General features: G+C 48.5%; 1 protein-coding gene across 4 annotated transcripts in view; it reads right to left on the bottom strand.

Moving 5' to 3' along the window:
• LOC121000844 (gastrula zinc finger protein XlCGF26.1-like) overlaps positions 1-23,296 on the bottom strand; it is a 96,519-nt gene that overhangs the window by 48,366 nt on the left and 24,857 nt on the right. For 2 of the 4 annotated variants that reach the window (XM_040431560.1, XM_040431561.1), the window contains exon 6: positions 6,652-6,834. In XM_040431560.1, coding sequence (XP_040287494.1) covers positions 6,667-6,834 — 168 coding nt within the window. In that variant the 3' untranslated portion in view covers positions 6,652-6,666. Of the gene's footprint in view, positions 1-2,052; positions 3,531-6,651; positions 6,835-23,296 lie in introns of those variants that run through there. The other 2 variants (XM_040431562.1, XM_040431559.1) reach the window with 2 other exon arrangements.

Below are 23,296 nucleotides of genomic sequence, written 5' to 3' on the forward strand. Positions count from 1 at the left end.
CCGCGGCACCTAAGGGGTTAACTACCGCGGACCGCAGCTACCGCTCATAGAGGTCGGGAGCCGGGTATGTGATTCTGCAGCTCCAGCCTCCTGTATATGAATTAATGAAAGGCTTATCTTCATTGGTGGAGCGGTGGCCACAGCCCCTCCCCTCATTGGCGGCAGCACAGGGGGGAGGAGACACTGCTTCCTTCTCCCCTGTGCTGCGGAGGGAACACGGAGAGCGCTGAGAGCAGCGCGTTCTGTGTTCCCAATACGTTATCGGTATATCGGCAAAATAGATGCCAATACCGATAACGTTCAAAATCCTCAATATCGGCCGATTATATCGGTAAAACCGATAATCGGTCGATCCCTAGACTGTGATAATTTTTTTTTATTACAGAGGGCATTACTACTATGGAGGGGGCACAGAGGGCATTACTACTATGGAGGGGGGCACAAAGGGCATTACTACTATGGAGGGGGGCACAGAGGGAATTACTACTATGGAGGGGGGCACAGAAAGCATTACTATTATGGAGGGGGGCACGGAAGACTATTACTAAGGAGGGAGGGGCAGAGAGGGCACTACTAATGTGAAGGGGCACAGAATCAATGGGCATTATTACTGTGAAGAGGGCACAGTGGACATTATTACTCTAAAGGGGGCACAGTGGGCATTATTAATATGGAAGGGGGCACAGAGGGCATTACAACTATGGAGGGTGGAAAAAGAGGGAATTACTAATGTGGAGGGGGGCACAGAGGGCATTACTACTATGGAGGGGGGCACAGAGGGCATTACTACTATGGAGGCGGGCACAGAGGGAATTACTACTATAAAGGGGGGCACAGAGGGAATTACTACTATGGAGGGGGCACAGAAAGCATTACTATTATGGAGGGGGCACGTAAGACTATTACTAAGGAGGGAGGGGCAGAGGATTTTATTACTATAGAGGCGGCACAGAGGGCACTACTAATGTGAAGGGGCACAATCAATGGGCATTATTACTGTGAAGAGGGCACAGTGGGCATTATTACTCTAAAGGGGGCACAGTGGGCAGTATTACTATGAAGGGGGCACAGTGGGCATTATTACTATGAAGGGGGCACAGTGGAGATTACTACTATGAAGGGGGCACAATGAGGATTATTACTGTGAAGGAGGCACAGAGGGCATAACTACTGTGAGAGGGCACACATCCGTACAAAACTACTGTGAAGGTTGTACAATGAGGACAATACTACTGTAAGGGGGTACAATTATTTCAAAGCATTGGGGGTGAGGGGGGCAGAGAAAAGACCAGCCCAGATTGCCAAACACCCTAGACATGCCACTGATAAAACTTCTCCATTTCCTAGGTCTCTCCATCTCCAAATGTGAAATCAGCAATAAATGTTTCAGATGTTCTATACGACATCATGCTGGAAGGCGTTACAGGCTGCAACTAAAATTCAAAAAAGGCATAATGTGGTGACCAGACTGATCGGGTGGAAGACAACAGGCAAACACCTCTCCTCCAAGTCCTCTCCACTTCCCTCAAACAATTAAGTTGTGGGATTAAGGGTATAATTATTCCTCAGATTTCCCTTACCATTTGCTGCAAATGAGTCCAAAGGGTCTGGGAATGTTCACAACTTCATAAGCCAGGTAGTAAACCCAAGATTTTGTTAACTGATGACCTATCCTCTGAAATATTTCCAATATGTATATTATATAATTCATGGACGATCACGGTTACCGGTTTTCCTTACGTCATGGCAAATAGTCACATGACACAAGGGGATCCAGTCTCCACCGTGGCCAGTGTCGGCTGTGGCAATGTCAAACCAGATGAGCCCAGCCGAGCATTGCAGGCTTGGAAGAGAAGGAGCAGGTAAGTAATCTTCCCTTTACAGATCCAGAAAAGTGGGGGAGTTTGCCAAGCCCCCTCATTCTTGCACAACCCCTTTAAGATCTACAATTATAACAGCAGTAACTACACTTCTGAATATACTGATATTTTCTTTTAATTCCTGCTTCAATATATATGCAATATTTTTATAACAAAGCAGAGTGTTCTATAAATGATAGCAAGAAAAAATATGGAAATTCATGGCATATTTTACAGGAAGGATTCAGAATTGGTTGTTCCCTGTGTGAATTCTCTGATGTTGAACAAGAGATGATTTTTGAGTAAAACATTTGCCACATTCTGAACACGAAAACGGCTTCTCTCCTGTGTGAATTCTCTGATGTCTCTCAAGACTTGATTTCTCAGTAAAACATTTCCTACATTCTGAACATGAATACAGCTTCTCCCCTGTGTGAATTTTCTGATGGCTCTTTAAAGATGATTTCTGAGTAAAACATTTGCCACATTCTGAACATGAATACAGCTTCTCCCCTATGTGAATTTGCCGATGTCTCTCAAAACTTGATTTCTCAGTAAAAGATTTTCTACATTCTGAACATGAATACGGCTTGTCCCCTGTGTGAATGCTCTGGTGGCTCTGAAGATGTAATTTCCGAGTAAAAGATTTACCACATTCTAAACATGAAAATGGCTTCTCTCCTGTGTGAACTCTTTGATGGTTTTCAAGATGTGTTTTTCTAGTAAAATATTTTCCACATTCTGAACACGAAAACGGCTTCTCTCCTGTGTGAATTCTCTGATGGCTCTCAAGACTTGATTTCTCAGTAAAAGATTTCCTACATTCTGAACATGAATACGGTTTGTCCCCTGTGTGAATTCTCTGGTGGCTCTGAAGATGTGCTTTCCGAGTAAAAGATTTTCCACATTCTGAACATGAATACGGCTTCTCTCCTGTGTGACTTCTTTGATGTAGAAGAAGAACTGACTTTCTACTAAAGGATTTCGCACATTCTGAACACGAAAACGGCTTCTCTCCTGTGTGAATTCTCTGATGGCTCTCAAGACTTGATTTATCAGTAAAAGATTTCCTACATTCTGAACATGAAAACGGCTTCTCTCCTGTGTGAATTCTGTGATGGTTTTCAAGATGTGATTTTCTAGTAAAACATTTTCCACATTCTGAACATGAAAACGGCTTCTCTCCTGTGTGAATTCGCTGATGGGTTTCAAGATGTGTTTTTTTCGTAAAACATTTTCCACATTCTGAACATGAAAACGGCTTCTCTCCTGTGTGAATTCTCTGATGGTTTTCCAGATGTGATTTGTTAGTAAAACATTTCCCACAGTCTGAACATGAATACAGCTTCTTCCCTGTGTGATGTCTTTGATGTTGAAGAAGGCCTGATTTCCAAGTAAAACATTTGCCACATTCTGAGCATGAATACGGCTTTCTCTGAGCTCTTTGGGTTCCAGAACCTCTTCTGTGAGTTTCATTCGGAGTAAGAGTATGTGATAAATTAAAAGATCGGACCTGTATTAAAGGATGAGATGATAGATTTTTGCTGTGAAGGTCTGAGGGTACATCTGGGATAATGGCACGCTCTTCATATGTATCTGATATGACACCTGGATCAACTGCATTATAATATGTAGATATGAGATGTTTCTCCAAGCGCCCAGTACAGTCATCTACTAAAAACAAAAAGTTTTAAAATTACTTTTTTTAATTATTGAAGGCAGCTATCAAAATTCATAACTGATGAGAGAGGCTAGAGGGTGCTGTCTAATTGTGTCATGTGATCCAACACCTAAAAACAGAATGGCCTTAAGTACATAGAAAGTTCGGACAAGAAGAACAGAGCTGTTACAACAGGCAAGAGTCAGGCAATCATATGCACAGGTTTCTCACATCCTGGAGATCAATCATCTAACTCGGGGATGCTCAATCTGCGGCCTTCCAGCTGTTGCAAGGCTACAATTTTCAGCATGCCCTAATAGCTGTAGGCTGTCCAGGCATGCTGGAAGTTGTAGTTTTGCAACAGTTGGAGGGCCGCAAGTTGGGCATCCATGATCAAACAGAATACTGCGAAAAAGATTCTTTGCCCGGCGTCAGGAGGAGAAGGAGACGCTGCCCCAGTCCATAAACAGCATACAACAATTGATGGCAATGTTACAGCAGAAGGAATAAGAAGGGGGCCAAGTCCATAACCAATACTGATGCTGTGATGTGGGACCAGTTTGGGTTATATCTCAGAAATCAACCATGGCAAAAGGTACCGGTGAGAAACTCATAGTTACATTGCCTTAAGAGGCGACACAGGTTCATCAAGTTTAATCTACTTTGATCAACTCAAGTGAGAACCTGTACGGACTATACACCAGTTGTTGAAGGCAGAAATAACCTTAGGAAAGAAGAAGCAAGCCAACTGAAAAATTTAATAACTGACTCTAGCATTATAACAATGTCATTGTATGCAACAGAGGTGTCAGGAGGGCCAGGAAACCTACCCCCTATTAGAGGTATGGCAGCCCAATCCTCCCAATTTTGAAACCAGAAGGTACCCGGGGTCTGTATGGACGACACGTGTTGACACCTTGCACATTCAGAATTTGGACACCAGAATCCAGTGCAGTCCAGAGTGTATGTGACATGGGGCCTGTGAAATTCTGCCCAGAGGGACACCAGGACACGTCCAGGAGATTCATGGAAGAGACCTGTCACCATGATATTACTGAGCACGTCCTGGAGAGTCACAGCGCAGACCTGAGGGAATCGTTACCACCTTAGTGTAATGGGCTAGGATCAGCGGGAACACTCCTATGGTTTCATCTTCTCCTGTCTACTAGTATGTTTGGGGCAGTTTCTATGTATTATACAGTAGCTGATCTCTTGCTCAGCCGACCTCTCTTCTGTAGCTCACCTTGTTTGGAGAGGAGCTCCTGACTGGTTAGCCTCGTTGTAAATATTCCTAGTTTCTGCAGGGGGCTGCTGGTTATAGTGTAAACTCTGTGCTTTTCAATCCAGTAATCCTTTTATTTTCTAGGATCTCTCCCAGTTTACTTCATCAGTGTAGTTTTGTTCTTATGGTTCGTCCAGTCTTTACCTCTGATTCTTGTAGTCGTGTGTGGTTGGGGGGAGGGGATGTTCCATGTTTCAGTCTGTCCTGCCTTGATTCTAGTTCAGCTCTGCTCAGTTTGGATTGGGTCTTAGTGTCCTCATGTTGTCTGTTTTAAGAGCAATTCACACATCCGCAATACACCCGGCCCGCACTCCCATAAAACATGTCCTTTTCTTGTCCGCAGCTGCGGACTGGAAGTTCGGAGCCCCGCTACGGAAATGCGGAGTGTGCGCTCGGCATTCATTCCGTCCACATAAAGAATTAATGGGTCTGCACCCGTTCCGCAGAATTGCGGAACGGGTGCAGATACATTCATACGGACGTGTGAATGGACCCTTAGAGACTAGGATTTTTCATAGGAATGTCTTAAGGGACAGTGAGGGTCAGTGATGTCTGGTATTAGGGTCAGCATGTAAGGACAGATCTAGGGAAAGTTTTAGGGAAAGATCCAGTCAGTGCCACATATTGTCTATTCAATAATCTGTGCACCATAAAACCTCCATCATCCGTCTGTTCCATTGTCTGATTACCATCCCCATCCTGGTCCAGTCATCTACTGATGAGTTCCTATCTCCTCTTACCTGCTAGTGCTGTGATATGTGCTTTGTATTACACAGATTGGTCCTACTGCAAGTCCTGGGGGTATCTGAGTACTGGGGGACACTGTTAGGACCTGGGGAAGGCACCTGCTATAGGCGAAGTCCAATTCAGGGTCATTATAGTTACAGACTCGTCTTTGCTTCATTTAGTGGTCACTACTCACCTGGACTCTTATCTGTAGGGATCTCCTCCTTGTATTCCTCATCGCTCCTCACATCTGTCTCTGTAGGGATCTCCTCCTTGTATTCCTCATCGCCCCTCACATCTGTCTCTGTAGGGATCTCCTTCTTGTATTCCTCATCGCCCCTCACATCTGTCTCTGTAGGAATCTCCTCCTTGTATTCCTCATCGCCCCTCACATCTGTCTCTGTAGGAATCTCCTCCTTGTATTCCTCATCGCCCCTCACATCTGTCTCTGTAGGAATCTCCTCCTTGTATTCCTCATCGCCCCTCACATCTGTCTCTGCGGGAATCTCCTCCTTGTATTCCTCATCGCCCCTCACATCTGTCTCTGTAGGAATCTCCTCCTTGTATTCCTCATCCCCCCTCACATCTGTCTCTGTAGGAATCTCCTCCTTGTATTCCTCATCGCCCCTCACATCTGTCTCTGTAGCATTAATATTGTTCAGATCTTCATCCTGATTCAAAATGTGTGAAACAAATATTGTGAATTACAGGACAGTTGGACAAGTTGAGTGGAATGTTTTAGATGCCTACAAAAGATCATTAAAAGAGTTATCCAACTTTAAACTTGTGTAATAGACCCCTTCAGAGAGGCGGACCCCCGGTGGAGTTCATACTTGGTCCCTGCCTCTGTGTTCTGGCTTCATTGATTTACTGTCGACTCTGCAGGTGCTGTGTCTGTGGAAATCAACACACTGTTGACAGGGGGGCGGTGTGTGGAGATAGTTGGGGGGTTGGGAGCAACTGCTGCAGCCAAGGACTGGCAGCAGCGGTGACCTGTGACCAATGTGGCACATGACTGAGTGACGTACTGCATGGGTGGCAGGTACTCCCCTGCCCTGTCAACTGGATGTGGATTCTCAGAGACCCGGGATCTGCAGAGGTGCATATGTATCGATGGAGCTGGAACCCACCAGCAGGCATCAGGTAAGTATGAATCCAGCCACTCTGAAGGGGTCTGTTAAATAATTAGGCTGGATAACCTCTGTAAAAGGATTATCCCACAAATTAAGAAGTAGGAATTCTACCAGCGACTGGATTCTCTGGAGTCCGACATGACAGCACCACATGGAGATTGCCCTTCTAGTCTTCTGCAGGGACAGGAACACAGAGAGGTTACAAGGCTCCTCTCACCATCTCCCTCCAGTGTTTTCTGAAATACTACACCAGGATGGATGCAACTAAATATGTATTTACTCATTACCAATGACACCACATGGAGCGATACCAGATAAGCATGTGGTTGGGGGAGAAGAGAGTCTGGGTCAAATCTCTCAAGGGCTAACTCCTGATTGTATTAGATGTCCAGTCTGTAATAACGCTTCCCGAGGCGCTGCTCTGCAGATCTGATCAGTAGATGCCTCTGCTCTCTCTGCCCATGGAACTAAAAAGGCCCTGATGTGATTGGCTTTAATTCCATCTGGACCAGAAACTCTTTGCGTATTACAGAATTATTGGATTGAAGTCTTCAGCCACCTCGCCAAGATGGTCTTTGAGACCTTCTTCTCATTGTTCCTTCCCTACTCTCAAGGCATCTAAATATTTCCTATTAAACTTTTGACATCTAAGATGTGGAATCACCATTGTGAGGGGATGCATTAAAAAGATGGAAAAACCATCTCTTGGTTAAGGTGAAAAGCTGAGGCAATTTTAGGGAGAAAGGTCGGATACACTTTTAGGATTATCCTATTGAAATTTTTGAGGTAAGACTCACCGATGCAAAAGGGCTGTACTTTCCTGACCCTACGGGCCAAGGTAATGGCATCTGGGAAAACAGTTTTAAGGGACAAGAATCTCAAACTCAAACTCAACCACTGAAGTTAGGTCCCAAAGTTGAATGGATTGTTTGAGGGCCAGTCTGATCCAGGATGTAGCCTTAATGAACATTTTGATCCATCTATAGTCTGCAAGGGAAAGGTACAGAAAACAACCCAGGGCCGAGATCTGTACCTTTAGGCTCCTGGGTCTAATTCCATTATCATATCCTGTCACACTTCGGTGTGTATGGGGAAGGGGGGAGGGGGACACACCACACCGAGCATAGGAGGCAAAGGGATGAGGGAATAAGGCCTGGAAACTAATCAAAATCCTGACTATCCGACAGGCTGTTCACCCGCCAAAACAGCCTGCCGCTAATGTAAAAGTAGCCTAAAAAATGACCGAATATTCAGATTCGTACCAGGAGCAAAATCTCTTTCAAACCTCCCTGTAACCTGGTGAGATAACTTCCTTGGGACACTACTGTAAGGAATTTTCAGGATTTCCCTCTCAGGATTCAAGCTTTCAGGATTTCTGCATCTGGACCTTTCGATACAGAAGAGGGCCCTGGAGAAGAAAAATATTTAATCTTAGATACAGAGGTTCTGGGTCTTCCAGAAATAAATACTTCAGGATTGGTAACCAGCTGTGCTTTGGACATAATTAAGTATTTTGAATGACACTGGTTGCTTTTAACCATATATTGTTCAGGACGGCCGGAATAAAAGGAAAAGGAGGAAATGAGCATGCTAGGCCCATATTCTATTCCTGAGCACCTCATCCCGTTTTGCTGGTATCCATAGGGACTTACATTCCAAAGAATCCCTCATTACAGGTTTTCTGGGAAAGTCCACGAAAGTAAAGCCTGTCTTCTCACTCTGGGAAGATGAATTGTTTGGTTTAGGCAGTAAGAACCAATTTCTGGAGAGAACAGACATGAAAATGACTCCAAAAGAACTGTGGAGATGCAGAAGGTCATTAACCCCAAGATGTTCATAGCTTCCCTTAATAAGCAGTGGCTCTTTCTCCAGAAGACTGATATTTTTCCCTGTATCATCTCAAGTTTGAGAATTGGCAGAAATGAGTGTTGGTCATAAAATCTTCCTGGTGTCTGGAGAGAAATCTGATTTCTTGATGTTCACGATCCAACAATTCTCCAAAATCCACAATTTATAGGTACTTTAGAGAATTTGAGTGGATTCTGCCATCAAGAGAAAATCTCTTTCTCTGAGGAAGGTTTTTGAAAAGTCATTGGGCAGAGGGTGCACACAGAGAGGGCTCTGATTGCTGCCTCTGGCACCCGCGCCATTGGTTCGTCACCACTGATCTAGGCTGTTCTGACTTAGCTTTTAGGAAATGTTGGGCGCACTGGTTATGTTAGTGCAGGTAGAGTTAACAAGCTCCGGACAGCCCAGACAGACTGCCAGTAGAGAGGATCGTGTGATCTACCGACAAGAATAAGCAACTCCCATAACCTAGACACAGGTGGCCCCTAGTAGTGGTACGAGGGGCACTAACAGCTCAGCGATATGTGCAGGACATCCTGCCGCCACATGTATTCTTCTCATAGCACTTTTCAGCTGGATAATGCTTTCCTGCGCACAGCGAGACTTCCCCAGGAATGTGTCTGTGACAAGACCAATCTCGCTACATTGCACTGGAGAAGTCTTGTGTCCTGCCTGCTCCGTTTAGACTATGGCCCCATGTTGAAACGCTTGATTTTCCCCTGCAAAGACATAAAAGCCGGGTCATTTGGTACTTGCCCTATTTGAACAGTGATACCCCAGATAGCTATGCCATGGAGCCCATTCGGATAATGAAAGACTATGTGAAAGAATTTGGCTCCATGGCGATTCTACTGTATTCGTGTAGTCTGAGTGCCATTCACCTAATAAAATGCACTCAGACCTGAGCTATCTGGGGATATGTTAAATGTCTGTGTTTACTGTAATGGTTGTGACATTGTATATTTGAATATTGATTTCTGTCCTGTTGTCCCCACGTGTACAATGGCGATGCCCCTTTGTCCTGAGAGATAATTGAATTACTCCTCGGTTGTCTCCAGGGCAGAGAGGAGGAAACCAGGATGCATTGTAGGGATGTGTTGTGTCTGTGTATCGTGAATTGCTGCTTATCTGTCCTGTGTCACAGTCCTCCATCTGGTCCCTCTAGGGGAGTGTCCACCAGATGGGGACCTGCATAAATACGGGCGGGTAGTCCTCAGTAAAGAGAGATTCAGATTTACCCTCAACACAGAGCTTGGTCTCGTTCTTGGGGGGATTTATTGTATGCTGTTCCATTCCGACTGCTAGGAATGTAAACCTTTCATATGGTTTTTCCTATTCGGCTGTATGCAGCATTCACATGGTTTCCAGTTCGGGAGATTGGTGTCTTTAGTAGCTGCCTTTGCATCTGGAAAGGGAATATCTCTTAAATGGCTTTTACCCCCTTTTATGCCCGGGGTGCCATTACAGTGTCTTCCTATTTTATTGCCTATAAAGCATTTATGGGAACAGCTGAAATAAGAGCTTCAGCAACCTATGAGTGTAAGGGATCTACAGGTGAATCTGTAACATCTGTTGGCAAATGTACCTTAGGTTACTATGCTGAACATGTATGTCTCCTTGCTCAACCATGATGTATCCAGGCTAGAGGCCGTATCTCATCTTGTGTCAAGGCAAGAGGCCGTATCTCATCTTGTGTCAAGGCTAGAGGCCGTATCTCATCTTGTGTCAAGGCTAGAGGCCGTATCTCATCTTGTGTCAAGGCTAGAGGCCGTATCTCATCTTGTGTCAAGGCTAGAGGCCGTATCTCATCTTGTGTCAAGGCTGGAGGCCGTATCTCATCTTGTGTCAAGGCTGGAGGCCGTATCTCATCTTGTGTCAAGGCTAGAGGCCGTATCTCATCTTGTGTCAAGGCTGGAGGCCGTATCTCATCTTGTGTCAAGGCTGGAGGCCTTATCTCATCTTGTGTCAAGGCTAGAGGCCGTATCTCATCTTGTGTCAAGGCTAGAGGCCGTATCTCATCTTGTGTCAAGGCTAGAGGCCGTATCTCATCTTGTGTCAAGGCTAGAGGCTGTATCTCACCTTGTGTCAAGGCTAGAGGCCGTATCTCATCTTGTGTCAAGGCTAGAGGCCGTATCTCATCTTGTGTCAAGGCTAGAGGCCGTATCTTATCTTGTGTCAAGGCTAAAGGCTGCATCTCATCTTGTATCCAGGATAGAGGCAGCCCAACAGGGTCCTAAAACCTCCTTGGAATTGGACAATTTTCACCAATAAATGTCTCCATTTCTGTAATATTGGGACCCCTTATATTTATCATCATTACAGTCACACTGGGAAAGTTTCATCCCAACATCATCTTCTTGGTGCAGGATTTTTGGTCAATGAGTGTATATACAGATGGGCTCTTACCACTCACACTGTCATAAAGTTCCTCCCCTTTTACTCCAGGTACTCGATCCTCCAGGAGAGAATCTTGGACGGATGCGAGTCCTGAACCTGGGGACTCAAGCCTTCAGATGCTCCACACTGCCTGCCAGGATCTTCTGATGACAAAGCCAGAGCTCAAATAGGGAAGCAACATCCCCGACATCAAACCTGATGGGAAGGGTCCCTTCAGCAGGACATGACCATCCCATACAGCTGATTTGAGAAGGTCTAGAAAGGGTCTGGGATGGACTAGGGGACCACTACCATGGAAGTAGAGGGAAGAAACCCCCATACAACCCTAGAGAAAAGATCCTACAAGAACAGGAAAATTCCACTAGGAATCCTCTCTGCACCTGTCCTCTGTAGAGACAGGAAGAACCCTGGAGGCTGGAGCGGCCTATTGACTTCTCTGTGTTCTAGTCCCTACAGAAGACCAGAAGGACAACCTACATATGGTGCTGTCATGGAGAACGTCCTGGAAAAAGTTATCTGGAGTAGTGCATACAACACTTCAAGTACAGAAATGCAAAAACTGCTGCTCTCCAGTATAATATTCATCCTTTTTAGCTTCTTTACTCCCTCCTCTGCAGCTCTGGTCTCTTCATTCTCTGTGGGTGGGCAGCAGCTCATCCCATGTGACCATCAAGCACCTGCATCTCCCAGGAGTGCGCTGCAGCAAGCTCTTCCTAATCCCCTCTCCCCTCCCCCCATGTAGATATACAGCTATATACCTCCATGAATATACAAGTAGGGATGAATGAAAGGAGTCTGCACTGCTTCTCCGCGAGATGACTGCACCGGCACTGACAGGAGGAGGGAGCAGGGAAGATACTGAGCATGTGTCCATCCCTGAATGCAGGAGAAGGTGGACCAGAAACCTAGTCACAGAAGAAACAGCAGGGGGCGCTACCAGAAGGAAAATGTACTGTACATAAAAATGCAACCAATATTATTACTGCATGTACATTGTAATAAAACTTCATCAGAAATGCCCCATTCATTGCACTGTGATACTTGTTATGTAATAACCCCTTTAATTATCATGACAACCACATATGACCCGACAACAGTCGTCGTCTGAGCCAAATGGCTGCAGGTCTCCCAGAGGCTGGACCTAGATATTAGATGGCGGCTCACAGCCAATAACCTTGTACACATGCATCCTCAGCACGGCCGGACATGCTGCAGGTGGTTTCCGTAAAGGAGATCGGCTTCTACCAGACGCGTCCGGACTTGTTCCTCTCGGGGACATAATCGGCTCCTTATTCCCACCAGTGGTCTCCATAGCCAGAGACTTGTAGGAAGAAGCAGAGAACATGGAGCGTCTGTGGTCGGCTGTAATCCCGCCATCTCCAGCTCATTACACCAGTATAAACCAGTATAAGAAGTAAAGAGATAAGCAGGCACACTCATATATGGGTAGAATCTGATCTAATTGATTTATAGGAATAATATAGATAGTGCTAGGGTTGGACGATATCAAAAATATTCCCACGATAACGATATTAAGAAATTTATCGTGATAACGATATATATCGCGATAAATGTCCATTTAGAAGAAAAAAACACTTGGGGCCACAAGGAGACGTTATACTGTATGGGGGCAGCCACAAGGAGCCGTTATACTGTATGGGGGCAGCACAAGGAGCCGTTATACTGTATGGGGGCAGCCACAAGGAGACGTTATACTGTATGGGGGCAGCCACAAGGAGCCGTTATACTGTATGGGGGCAGCCACAAGGAGCCGTTATACTGTATGGGGGCAGCCACAAGGAGCCGTTATACTGTATGGGGGCAGCCACAAGGAGATGTTATACTGTATGGGGCAGCCACAAGGAGACGTTATACTGTATGGGGGCAGCCACAAGGAGCCGTTATACTGTATGGGGGCAGCCACAAGGAGCCGTTATACTGTATGGGGGCAGCCACAAGGAGACGTTATACTGTATGGGGCAGCCACAAGGAGACGTTATACTGTATGGGGGCAGCCACAAGGAGCCGTTATACTGTATGGGGGCAGCCACAAGGAGCCGTTATACTGTATGGGGGCAGCCACAAGGAGATGTTATACTGTATGGGGCAGCCACAAGGAGACGTTATACTGTATGGGGGCAGCCACAAGGAGACGTTATACTGTATGGGGGCAGCCACAAGGAGACGTTATACTGTATGGGGGCAGCCACAAGGAGCCTTTATACTGTATGGGGGCAGCCACAAGGAGACGTTATACTGTATGTGGGCAGCCACAAGGAGACGTACACTGTATGGGGCACTGGGGCAGCCACAAGGAGCCGTTATACTGTATGGGGGCAGCCACAAGGAGCCTTTATACTGTATGGGGGCAGCCACAAGGAGACGTTATACTGTATGTGGGCAGCCACAAGGAGACGTACACTGTATGGGGCACTGGGGCAGCCACAAGGAGCCGTTATACTGTATGGGGGCAGCCACAAGGAGCCGTTATACTGTATGGGGGCAGCCACAAGGAGCCGTTATACTGTATGGGGGCAGCCACAAGGAGATGTTATACTGTATGGGGCAGCCACAAGGAGACGTTATACTGTATGGGGGCAGCCACAAGGAGCCGTTATACTGTATGGGGGCAGCCACAAGGAGCCGTTATACTGTATGGGGGCAGCCACAAGGAGATGTTATACTGTATGGGGCAGCCACAAGGAGACGTTATACTGTATGGGGGCAGCCACAAGGAGCCGTTATACTGTATGGGGGCAGCCACAAGGAGATGTTATACTGTATGGGGCAGCCACAAGGAGACGTTATACTGTATGGGGGCAGCCACAAGGAGACGTTATACTGTATGGGGGCAGCCACAAGGAGACGTTATACTGTATGGGGGCAGCCACAAGGAGCCTTTATACTGTATGGGGGCAGCCACAAGGAGACGTTATACTGTATGGGGGCAGCCACAAGGAGACGTTATACTGTATGGGGGCAGCCACAAGGAGCCTTTATACTGTATGGGGGCAGCCACAAGGAGACGTTATACTGTATGTGGGCAGCCACAAGGAGACGTACACTGTATGGGGCACTGGGGCAGCCACAAGGAGCCGTTATACTGTATGGGGGCAGCCACAAGGAGCCTTTATACTGTATGGGGGCAGCCACAAGGAGACGTTATACTGTATGTGGGCAGCCACAAGGAGACGTACACTGTATGGGGCACTGGGGCAGCCACAAGGAGCCGTTATACTGTATGGGGGCAGCCACAAGGAGCCGTTATACTGTATGGGGGCAGCCACAAGGAGCCGTTATACTGTATGGGGGCAGCCACAAGGAGACGTTATACTGTATGGGGCAGCCACAAGGAGACGTTATACTGTATGGGGGCAGCCACAAGGAGCCGTTATACTGTATGGGGGCAGCCACAAGGAGCCGTTATACTGTATGGGGGCAGCCACAAGGAGATGTTATACTGTATGGGGCAGCCACAAGGAGACGTTATACTGTATGGGGGCAGCCACAAGGAGCCGTTATACTGTATGGGGGCAGCCACAAGGAGCCGTTATACTGTATGGGGGCAGCCACAAGGAGATGTTATACTGTATGGGGCAGCCACAAGGAGACGTTATACTGTATGGGGGCAGCCACAAGGAGACGTTATACTGTATGGGGGGCAGCCACAAGGAGACGTTATACTGTATGGGGGCAGCCACAAGGAGCCGTTATACTGTATGGGGGCAGCCACAAGGAGACGTTATACTGTATATGGGCAGCCACAAGGAGACGTACACTGTATGGGGCACTGGGGCAGCCACAAGGAGCCGTTATACTGTATGGGGGCAGCCACAAGGAGCCGTTATACTGTATGGGGGCAGCCACAAGGAGCCGTTATACTGTATGGGGGCAGCAACAAGGAGATGTTATACTGTATGGGGCAGCCACAAGGAGCCGTTATACTGTATGGGGGCAGCCACAAGGAGCCGTTATACTGTATGGGGGCAGCCACAAGGAGCCGTTATACTGTATGGGGGCAGCCACAAGGAGACGTTATACTGTATGGGGCAGCCACAAGGAGACGTTATACTGTATGGGGGCAGCCACAAGGAGCCGTTATACTGTATGGGTGCAGCCACAAGGAGCCGTTATACTGTATGGGGGCAGCCACAAGGAGCCGCTATACTGTATGGGGGCAGCCACAAGGAGATGTTATACTGTATGGGGCAGCCACAAGGAGACGTTATACTGTATGGGGGCAGCCACAAGGAGACGTTATACTGTATGGGGGCAGCCACAAGGAGACGTTATACTGTATGGGGGCAGCCACAAGGAGACGTTATACTGTATGTGGGCAGCCACAAGGAGACGTACACTGTATGGGGCAATGGGGCAGCCACAAGGAGCCGTTATACTGTATGGGGGCAGCCACAAGGAGCCGTTATACTGTATGGGGGCAGCCACAAGGAGACGTTATACTGTATGGGGCAGCCACAAGGAGACGTTATACTGTATGGGGGCAGCCACAAGGAGCCGTTATACTGTATGGGGGCAGCCACAAGGAGATGTTATACTGTATGCGGCAGCCACAAGGAGACGTTATACTGTATGGGGGCAGCCACAAGGAGCCGTTATACTGTATGGGGGCAGCCACAAGGAGCCGTTATACTGTATGGGGGCAGCCACAAGGAGATGTTATACTGTATGGGGCAGCCACAAGGAGACGTTATACTGTATGGGGGCAGCCACAAGGAGCCGTTATACTGTATGGGGGCAGCCACAAGGAGCCGTTATACTGTATGGGGGCAGCCACAAGGAGATGTTATACTGTATGGGGCAGCCACAAGGAGACGTTATACTGTATGGGGGCAGCCACAAGGAGACGTTATACTGTATGGGGGCAGCCACAAGGAGACGTTATACTGTATGGGGGCAGCCACAAGGAGACGTTATACTGTATGGGGGCAGCCACAAGGAGCCGTTATACTGTATGGGGGCAGCCACAAGGAGCCGTTATACTGTATGGGGGCAGCCACAAGGAGCCTTTATACTGTATGGGGCAGCCACAAGGAGACGTTATACTGTATGTGGGCAGCCACAAGGAGACGTACACTGTATGGGGCACTGGGGCAGCCACAAGGAGCCGTTATACTGTATGGGGGCAGCCACAAGGAGCCGTTATACTGTATGGGGGCAGCCACAAGGAGCCGTTATACTGTATGGGGGCAGCCACAAGGAGATGTTATACTGTATGGGGCAGCCACAAGGAGCCGTTATACTGTATGGGGGCAGCCACAAGGAGCCGTTATACTGTATGGGGGCAGCCACAAGGAGCCGTTATACTGTATGGGGGCAGCCACAAGGAGATGTTATACTGTATGGGGCAGCCACAAGGAGACGTTATACTGTATGGGGGCAGCCACAAGGAGCCGTTATACTGTATGGGGGCAGCCACAAGGAGATGTTATACTGTATGGGGCAGCCACAAGGAGACGTTATACTGTATGGGGGCAGCCACAAGGAGACGTTATACTGTATGGGGGCAGCCACAAGGAGACGTTATACTGTATGGGGGCAGCCACAAGGAGCCTTTATACTGTATGGGGGCAGCCACAAGGAGACGTTATACTGTATGGGGGCAGCCACAAGGAGACGTTATACTGTATGGGGGCAGCCACAAGGAGCCTTTATACTGTATGGGGGCAGCCACAAGGAGACGTTATACTGTATGTGGGCAGCCACAAGAAGACGTACACTGTATGGGGCACTGGGGCAGCCACAAGGAGCCGTTATACTGTATGGGGGCAGCCACAAGGAGCCGTTATACTGTATGGGGGCAGCCACAAGGAGCCGTTATACTGTATGGGGGCAGCCACAAGGAGACGTTATACTGTATGTGGGCAGCCACAAGGAGACGTACACTGTATGGGGCAATGGGGCAGCCACAAGGAGCCGTTATACTGTATGGGGGCAGCCACAAGGAGCCGTTATACTGTATGGGGGCAGCCACAAGGAGACGTTATACTGTATGGGGCAGCCACAAGGAGACGTTATACTGTATGGGGGCAGCCACAAGGAGCCGTTATACTGTATGGGGGCAGCCACAAGGAGATGTTATACTGTATGCGGCAGCCACAAGGAGACGTTATACTGTATGGGGGCAGCCACAAGGAGCCGTTATACTGTATGGGGGCAGCCACAAGGAGATGTTATACTGTATGGGGCAGCCACAAGGAGACGTTATACTGTATGGGGGCAGCCACAAGGAGACGTTATACTGTATGGGGGCAGCCACAAGGAGACGTTATACTGTATGGGGGCAGCCACAAGGAGCCGTTATACTGTATGGGGGCAGCCACAAGGAGACGTTATACTGTATGTGGGCAGCCACAAGGAGACGTACACTGTATGGGGCACTGGGGCAGCCACAAGGAGCCGTTATACTGTATGGGGGCAGCCACAAGGAGCCGTTATACTGTATGGGGGCAGCCACAAGGAGCCGTTATACTGTATGGGGGCAGCCACAAGGAGATGTTATACTGTATGGGGGCAGCCACAAGGAGACGTTATACTGTATGGAAGCAGCCACAAGGAGATGTTATACTGTATGGGGCAGCCACAAGGAGACGTTATACTGTATGGGGGCAGCCACAAGGAGACGTTACACTGTATGGGGACAGCCACAAGGAGACGGTATACTGTATGGGGCAGCCACAAGGAGACGTTATACTGTATGGGGGCAGCCACAAGGAGACGTTATACTGTATGGGGCAGCCACAAGGAGACATTATACTGTATGGGGGCAGCCACAAGGAGACGTTATACTGTATGGGGGCAGCCACAAGGAGCCGTTATACTGTATGGGGGCAGCCACAAGGAGACGTTATACTGTATGTGGGCAGCCACAAGGAGACGTACACTGTATGGGGCACTGGGGCAGCCACAAGGAGACGTTATACTGTATGGGGGCAGCCACAAGGAGCCGTTATACTGTATGGGGGCAGCCACAAGGAGCCGTTATACTGTATGGGGGCAGCCACAAGGAGATGTTATACTGTATGGGGCAGCCACAAGGAGCCGTTATACTGTATGGGGGCAGCCACAAGGAGCCGTTATACTGTATGGGGGCAGCCACAAAGAGCCGTTATACTGTATGGGGGCAGCCACAAGGAGATGTTATACTGTATGGGGCAGCCACAAGGAGACGTTATACTGTATGGGGGCAGCCACAAGGAGCCGTTATACTGTATGGGGGCAGCCACAAGGAGATGTTATACTGTATGGGGCAGCCACAAGGAGACGTTATACTGTATGGGGGCAGCCACAAGGAGACGTTATACTGTATGGGGGCAGCCACAAGGAGACGTTATACTGTATGGGGGCAGCCACAAGGAGCCTTTATACTGTATGGGGGCAGCCACAAGGAGACGTTATACTGTATGGGGGCAGCCACAAGGAGACGTTATACTGTATGGGGGCAGCCACAAGGAGCCTTTATACTGTATGGGGGCAGCCACAAGTAGACGTTATACTGTATGTGGGCAGCCACAAGGAGACGTACACTGTATGGGGCACTGGGGCAGCCACAAGGAGCCGTTATACTGTATGGGGGCAGCCACAAGGAGCCGTTATACTGTATGGGGGCAGCCACAAGGAGCCGTTATACTGTATGGGGGCAGCCACAAGGAGACGTTATACTGTATGTGGGCAGCCACAAGGAGACGTACACTGTATGGGGCAATGGGGCAGCCACAAGGAGCCGTTATACTGTATGGGGGCAGCCACAAGGAGCCGTTATACTGTATGGGGGCAGCCACAAGGAGACGTTATACTGTATGGGGCAGCCACAAGGAGACGTTATACTGTATGGGGGCAGCCACAAGGAGCCGTTATACTGTATGGGGGCAGCCACAAGGAGATGTTATACTGTATGCGGCAGCCACAAGGAGACGTTATACTGTATGGGGGCAGCCACAAGGAGCCGTTATACTGTATGGGGGCAGCCACAAGGAGCCGTTATACTGTATGGGGGCAGCCACAAGGAGATGTTATACTGTATGGGGCAGCCACAAGGAGACGTTATACTGTATGGGGGCAGCCACAAGGAGACGTTATACTGTATGGGGGCAGCCACAAGGAGACGTTATACTGTATGGGGGCAGCCACAAGGAGCCGTTATACTGTATGGGGGCAGCCACAAGGAGACGTTATACTGTATGTGGGCAGCCACAAGGAGACGTACACTGTATGGGGCACTGGGGCAGCCACAAGGAGCCGTTATACTGTATGGGGGCAGCCACAAGGAGCCGTTATACTGTATGGGGGCAGCCACAAGGAGCCGTTATACTGTATGGGGGCAGCCACAAGGAGATGTTATACTGTATGGGGGCAGCCACAAGGAGACGTTATACTGTATGGAAGCAGCCACAAGGAGATGTTATACTGTATGGGGCAGCCACAAGGAGACGTTATACTGTATGGGGGCAGCCACAAGGAGACGTTACACTGTATGGGGACAGCCACAAGGAGACGGTATACTGTATGGGGCAGCCACAAGGAGACGTTATACTGTATGGGGGCAGCCACAAGGAGACGTTATACTGTATGGGGCAGCCACAAGGAGACATTATACTGTATGGGGGCAGCCACAAGGAGACGTTATACTGTATGGGGGCAGCCACAAGGAGCCGTTATACTGTATGGGGGCAGCCACAAGGAGACGTTATACTGTATGTGGGCAGCCACAAGGAGACGTACACTGTATGGGGCACTGGGGCAGCCACAAGGAGACGTTATACTGTATGGGGGCAGCCACAAGGAGCCGTTATACTGTATGGGGGCAGCCACAAGGAGCCGTTATACTGTATGGGGGCAGCCACAAGGAGACGTTATACTGTATGGGGGCAGCCACAAGGAGCCGTTATACTGTATGGGGGCAGCCACAAGGAGACGTTATACTGTATGGGGGCAGCCACAAGGAGACGTTATACTGTATGGGGAAGCCACAAGGAGACGTTATACTGTATGGGGGCAGCCACAAGGAGCCGTTATACTGTATGGGGGCAGCCACAAGGAGACGTTATACTGTATGTGGGCAGCCACAAGGAGACGTACACTGTATGGGGCACTGGGGCAGCCACAAGGAGCCGTTATACTGTATGTCATTTTTCACCATTTCCGGTATCTGTAACTAGTCAATTGACTTCTAGTAACAAAAAGATTACAGGGTTAATTCTGTACCAGAACGAGTGGTTTATAGTAGAGATGTCCCGATACAATATTTTTTTAGACCGAGTACCGATACTCTTATTTAAGTACTCACCGATACCAATTATAAAAATTAAATAAATAACACATTTATTTTGTGACCACTGACCAACCAAAAGTCCAAAAAACAGCCCCCAGCCTCTGATCAGCCCCTCATGTGCCTCTCCCTCTTATCAGCCCCCTCTGGTAACTCCCCCCCCCACCCCCTAGTATTAATCATTGGTGGCAGTGGCCACAGGGTCCCCATCATTGGTGGCAGTGCCCCCCCCAGTATTAATCATTGGTGGCAGTGGCCACAGGGTCTCCCCCCCCATCATTGGTGGCAGTGGGCCCCCCCTCCTTCCCCAGGATTAATCATTGGAGGCCACAGGGTCGTCCCCCCCATCATTGGTGGCAGTTTGCAGTTCCGATCGTTCCGCTCTGTCTCCGGCTTCAGAGATCACTTACCCACCAACCGGTGCTGCTAGGACGAGTCCTCCAATGTCGATCAGCTGTTCCTGGAAAAAAATCGCGAAGTCCAACGCGATCTGGTAATGAGGGCTTCAGCGTTCCTCGTTCCAGGGCGCGGTTCGCGCGTCTGTAGTGTGACACGGGAGGTCATGTGATCGCGGTCCTCGCAATATTTCTCGGAGCGATCCTTAGGTGTAGTTGAGATGGTGCACCGTAGTTAGTGGTAGACAATCCTCTATAGGCTTTTGCTTAGACGCGTTTCGGGAGACTCTCCCTTTATCAGTAAGTAGAGGATTGTGATCACCCATGTATTACTTATTATTCTAAATCTGCGGCCGCCCGCCCCAGCATGAACCGATACGGGACATTTGCAGAGTACTTGTACTCGTCCAAATGTCTCCGATACCTGCTGGCCGCTTGCGAGGGCACTCTTAGCAGTTCGGCCGGCGTGGGGGAGGGAAGGAATTCTGTGACTCGCATTCCCTGCACCCGACCTCTGAGAGGACGCTGTGATCCGCACAATTAACCCCTCAGGTGATCACAGCGTCCTCTCAGAGGTCGGGTGCCGGGAATGTTCTCAAGTCCCTGCATTGGTGGCAGTGCCCCCCTCCTCCCTCCCTCCCCAGTATTAATCATTGGAGGCCACAGGGTCGTCCCCCCATCATTGGTGGCAGTGGGCAGTTCCGATCGGAGTCCCAGCAGTGTAATGCTGGGGCTCCGATCGGTTACCATGGTAGCCAGGATGCTACTGAAGCCCTGGCTGCCATGGTATGTTAGTGAGCAGCATTATACTCACGTGCGTCGTGGCCGCCGGGCGCTCCTTTTTCTGTCTGTGCGGCGCATTGCTAATGCTTATAGAATGCGCCGCACAGACCTATGAGAAGAAGGAGCGACCGGCGGCCACGGCGCACGCGAGTATAATGCTGCTCACTAACATACCATAGCAGCCAGGACTTCAGTAGCGTCCTGGCTACCATGGTAACCGATCGGAGCCCCAGCATTACACTGCTGGGACTCCGATCGGAACTGCCCACTGCCACCAATGATGGGGGGACGACCCTGTGGCCTCCAATGATTAATACTGTAGCCTCAGATCAAGCAAGATCGTTCCTGATATAATACAAGATCTGTGATCATCACCACAAATCCCAATAATACGGTGGAACTCCATTTATTGACTCCATTTATCCATTTATTACTATTTTTTACCATAAGTGGCTATTATATATATATTTATATTTTCATTCCAAGGAATATTTTATTGAATTACACTTTGGACTATTGATTTTATTCATCTCTTAATTAGCACCATCTATATTATTCCTATAAATAAATTAGATCAGATTCTACCCATAGATGAGTATGCCTTCTTATCTCTGTACTTCTTATTCCACTATCCTGTGAGTCAGATTTAGCACTTCCTGCACCTCTATCATTTGCTTGAACAGTAGAGACGTCTGTAGCGGAGGGGAAGCACGATCCACAAGGTCTCCGCTGGTAGACAGGAAACAGAAGCAAGCTCTTACAAGAGCTTATACTCAGGGGAGTATTAGGATATAGCAATCCCCAAGAGTGTAGTTATTCCATCCCCCAAATAGGAGCCAAGACTTCATGAAGGTATAAAACAGGAACACTTTATTGAGGGCTACCCGCCCGTATTTATGCAGCTCCCCATCTGGTGGACACGCCCCTAGTGGACCAGAAGGAAGACTGCGACACAGGACAGATATGCAGCAACTCAGGATACATACTTTATTTATTTTCTGAATATTTCATTGGTCCGACTTTATAAAGGTACATACTGATGAGTGACAAACCGTCGCACACATCCCATTGCGCTTGTTTGCGCCCCCTGTTCATTTGCGATCCTTTTGGCTGTTATGACGCGGATGGGTGGCCGGCTGTGACGTTGATGCCAGGCTGCGTTTCCGGTCTTTAGAACGCATCACGGCGTCGATTTCCGGTTCGGTCGCCATCTTGCGCATGCGCAGTGAATTTTTCAACACGCCGACTTGTTCCGGCATTCTGAGCTGCGCGTGACCATGCACCGGGGAGGACCCAGGTAACCCACATGCCTTGCCACCGCCTCTCCTTTCCCCCTCTGTAGATGATCGCTACTCGATTAACTTTCACCACAGGTTTATACAATTATGTTTTAACTATGTGAACTATAAAAGGTTTTAACAGTTACTTGCATCAACATGGATCTCTGAGGAAGCCAGTATTTGTACTGGCGATACGCGTTAGGATTGCTTGGCTCCCCTCACTGATGTTTTTTTTTGCTATTCCATGTGCTACTACTGTACTACCATGTGCCACTACTTCATGATAAGTATATTTCCTAGGATTTGCTGACACTTTATTGTCATTTGACATGGTTATTTATGCACTGTGGCACTTTAACTCTTCTCCCATGTGGGGGGTTTGCCTTGTCTATTCATGTTTTTAACTTGTCAATTGTCTGTTTGAATAAAATTATGCTTTATTTTTGCAGGTGCGGCTGATTTATGGTATTTCTTTCTCTGGTGTAACTCAGGATACACCGACACAACACATCCCCACAATGCATCATGGTTTCCTCCTCTCTGCCCTGGAGACACCCGAGGAGTAATCCAATTATCTCTCAGGACAAAGGGAAATCACCAATACACATGTGGGAACAACCGGACAGAAATCACCACCCAAACACACA

Source organism: Bufo bufo, chromosome 5 (assembly GCF_905171765.1).
Source record: "Bufo bufo chromosome 5, aBufBuf1.1, whole genome shotgun sequence".
Lineage (NCBI taxonomy): Eukaryota > Metazoa > Chordata > Amphibia > Anura > Bufonidae > Bufo > Bufo bufo.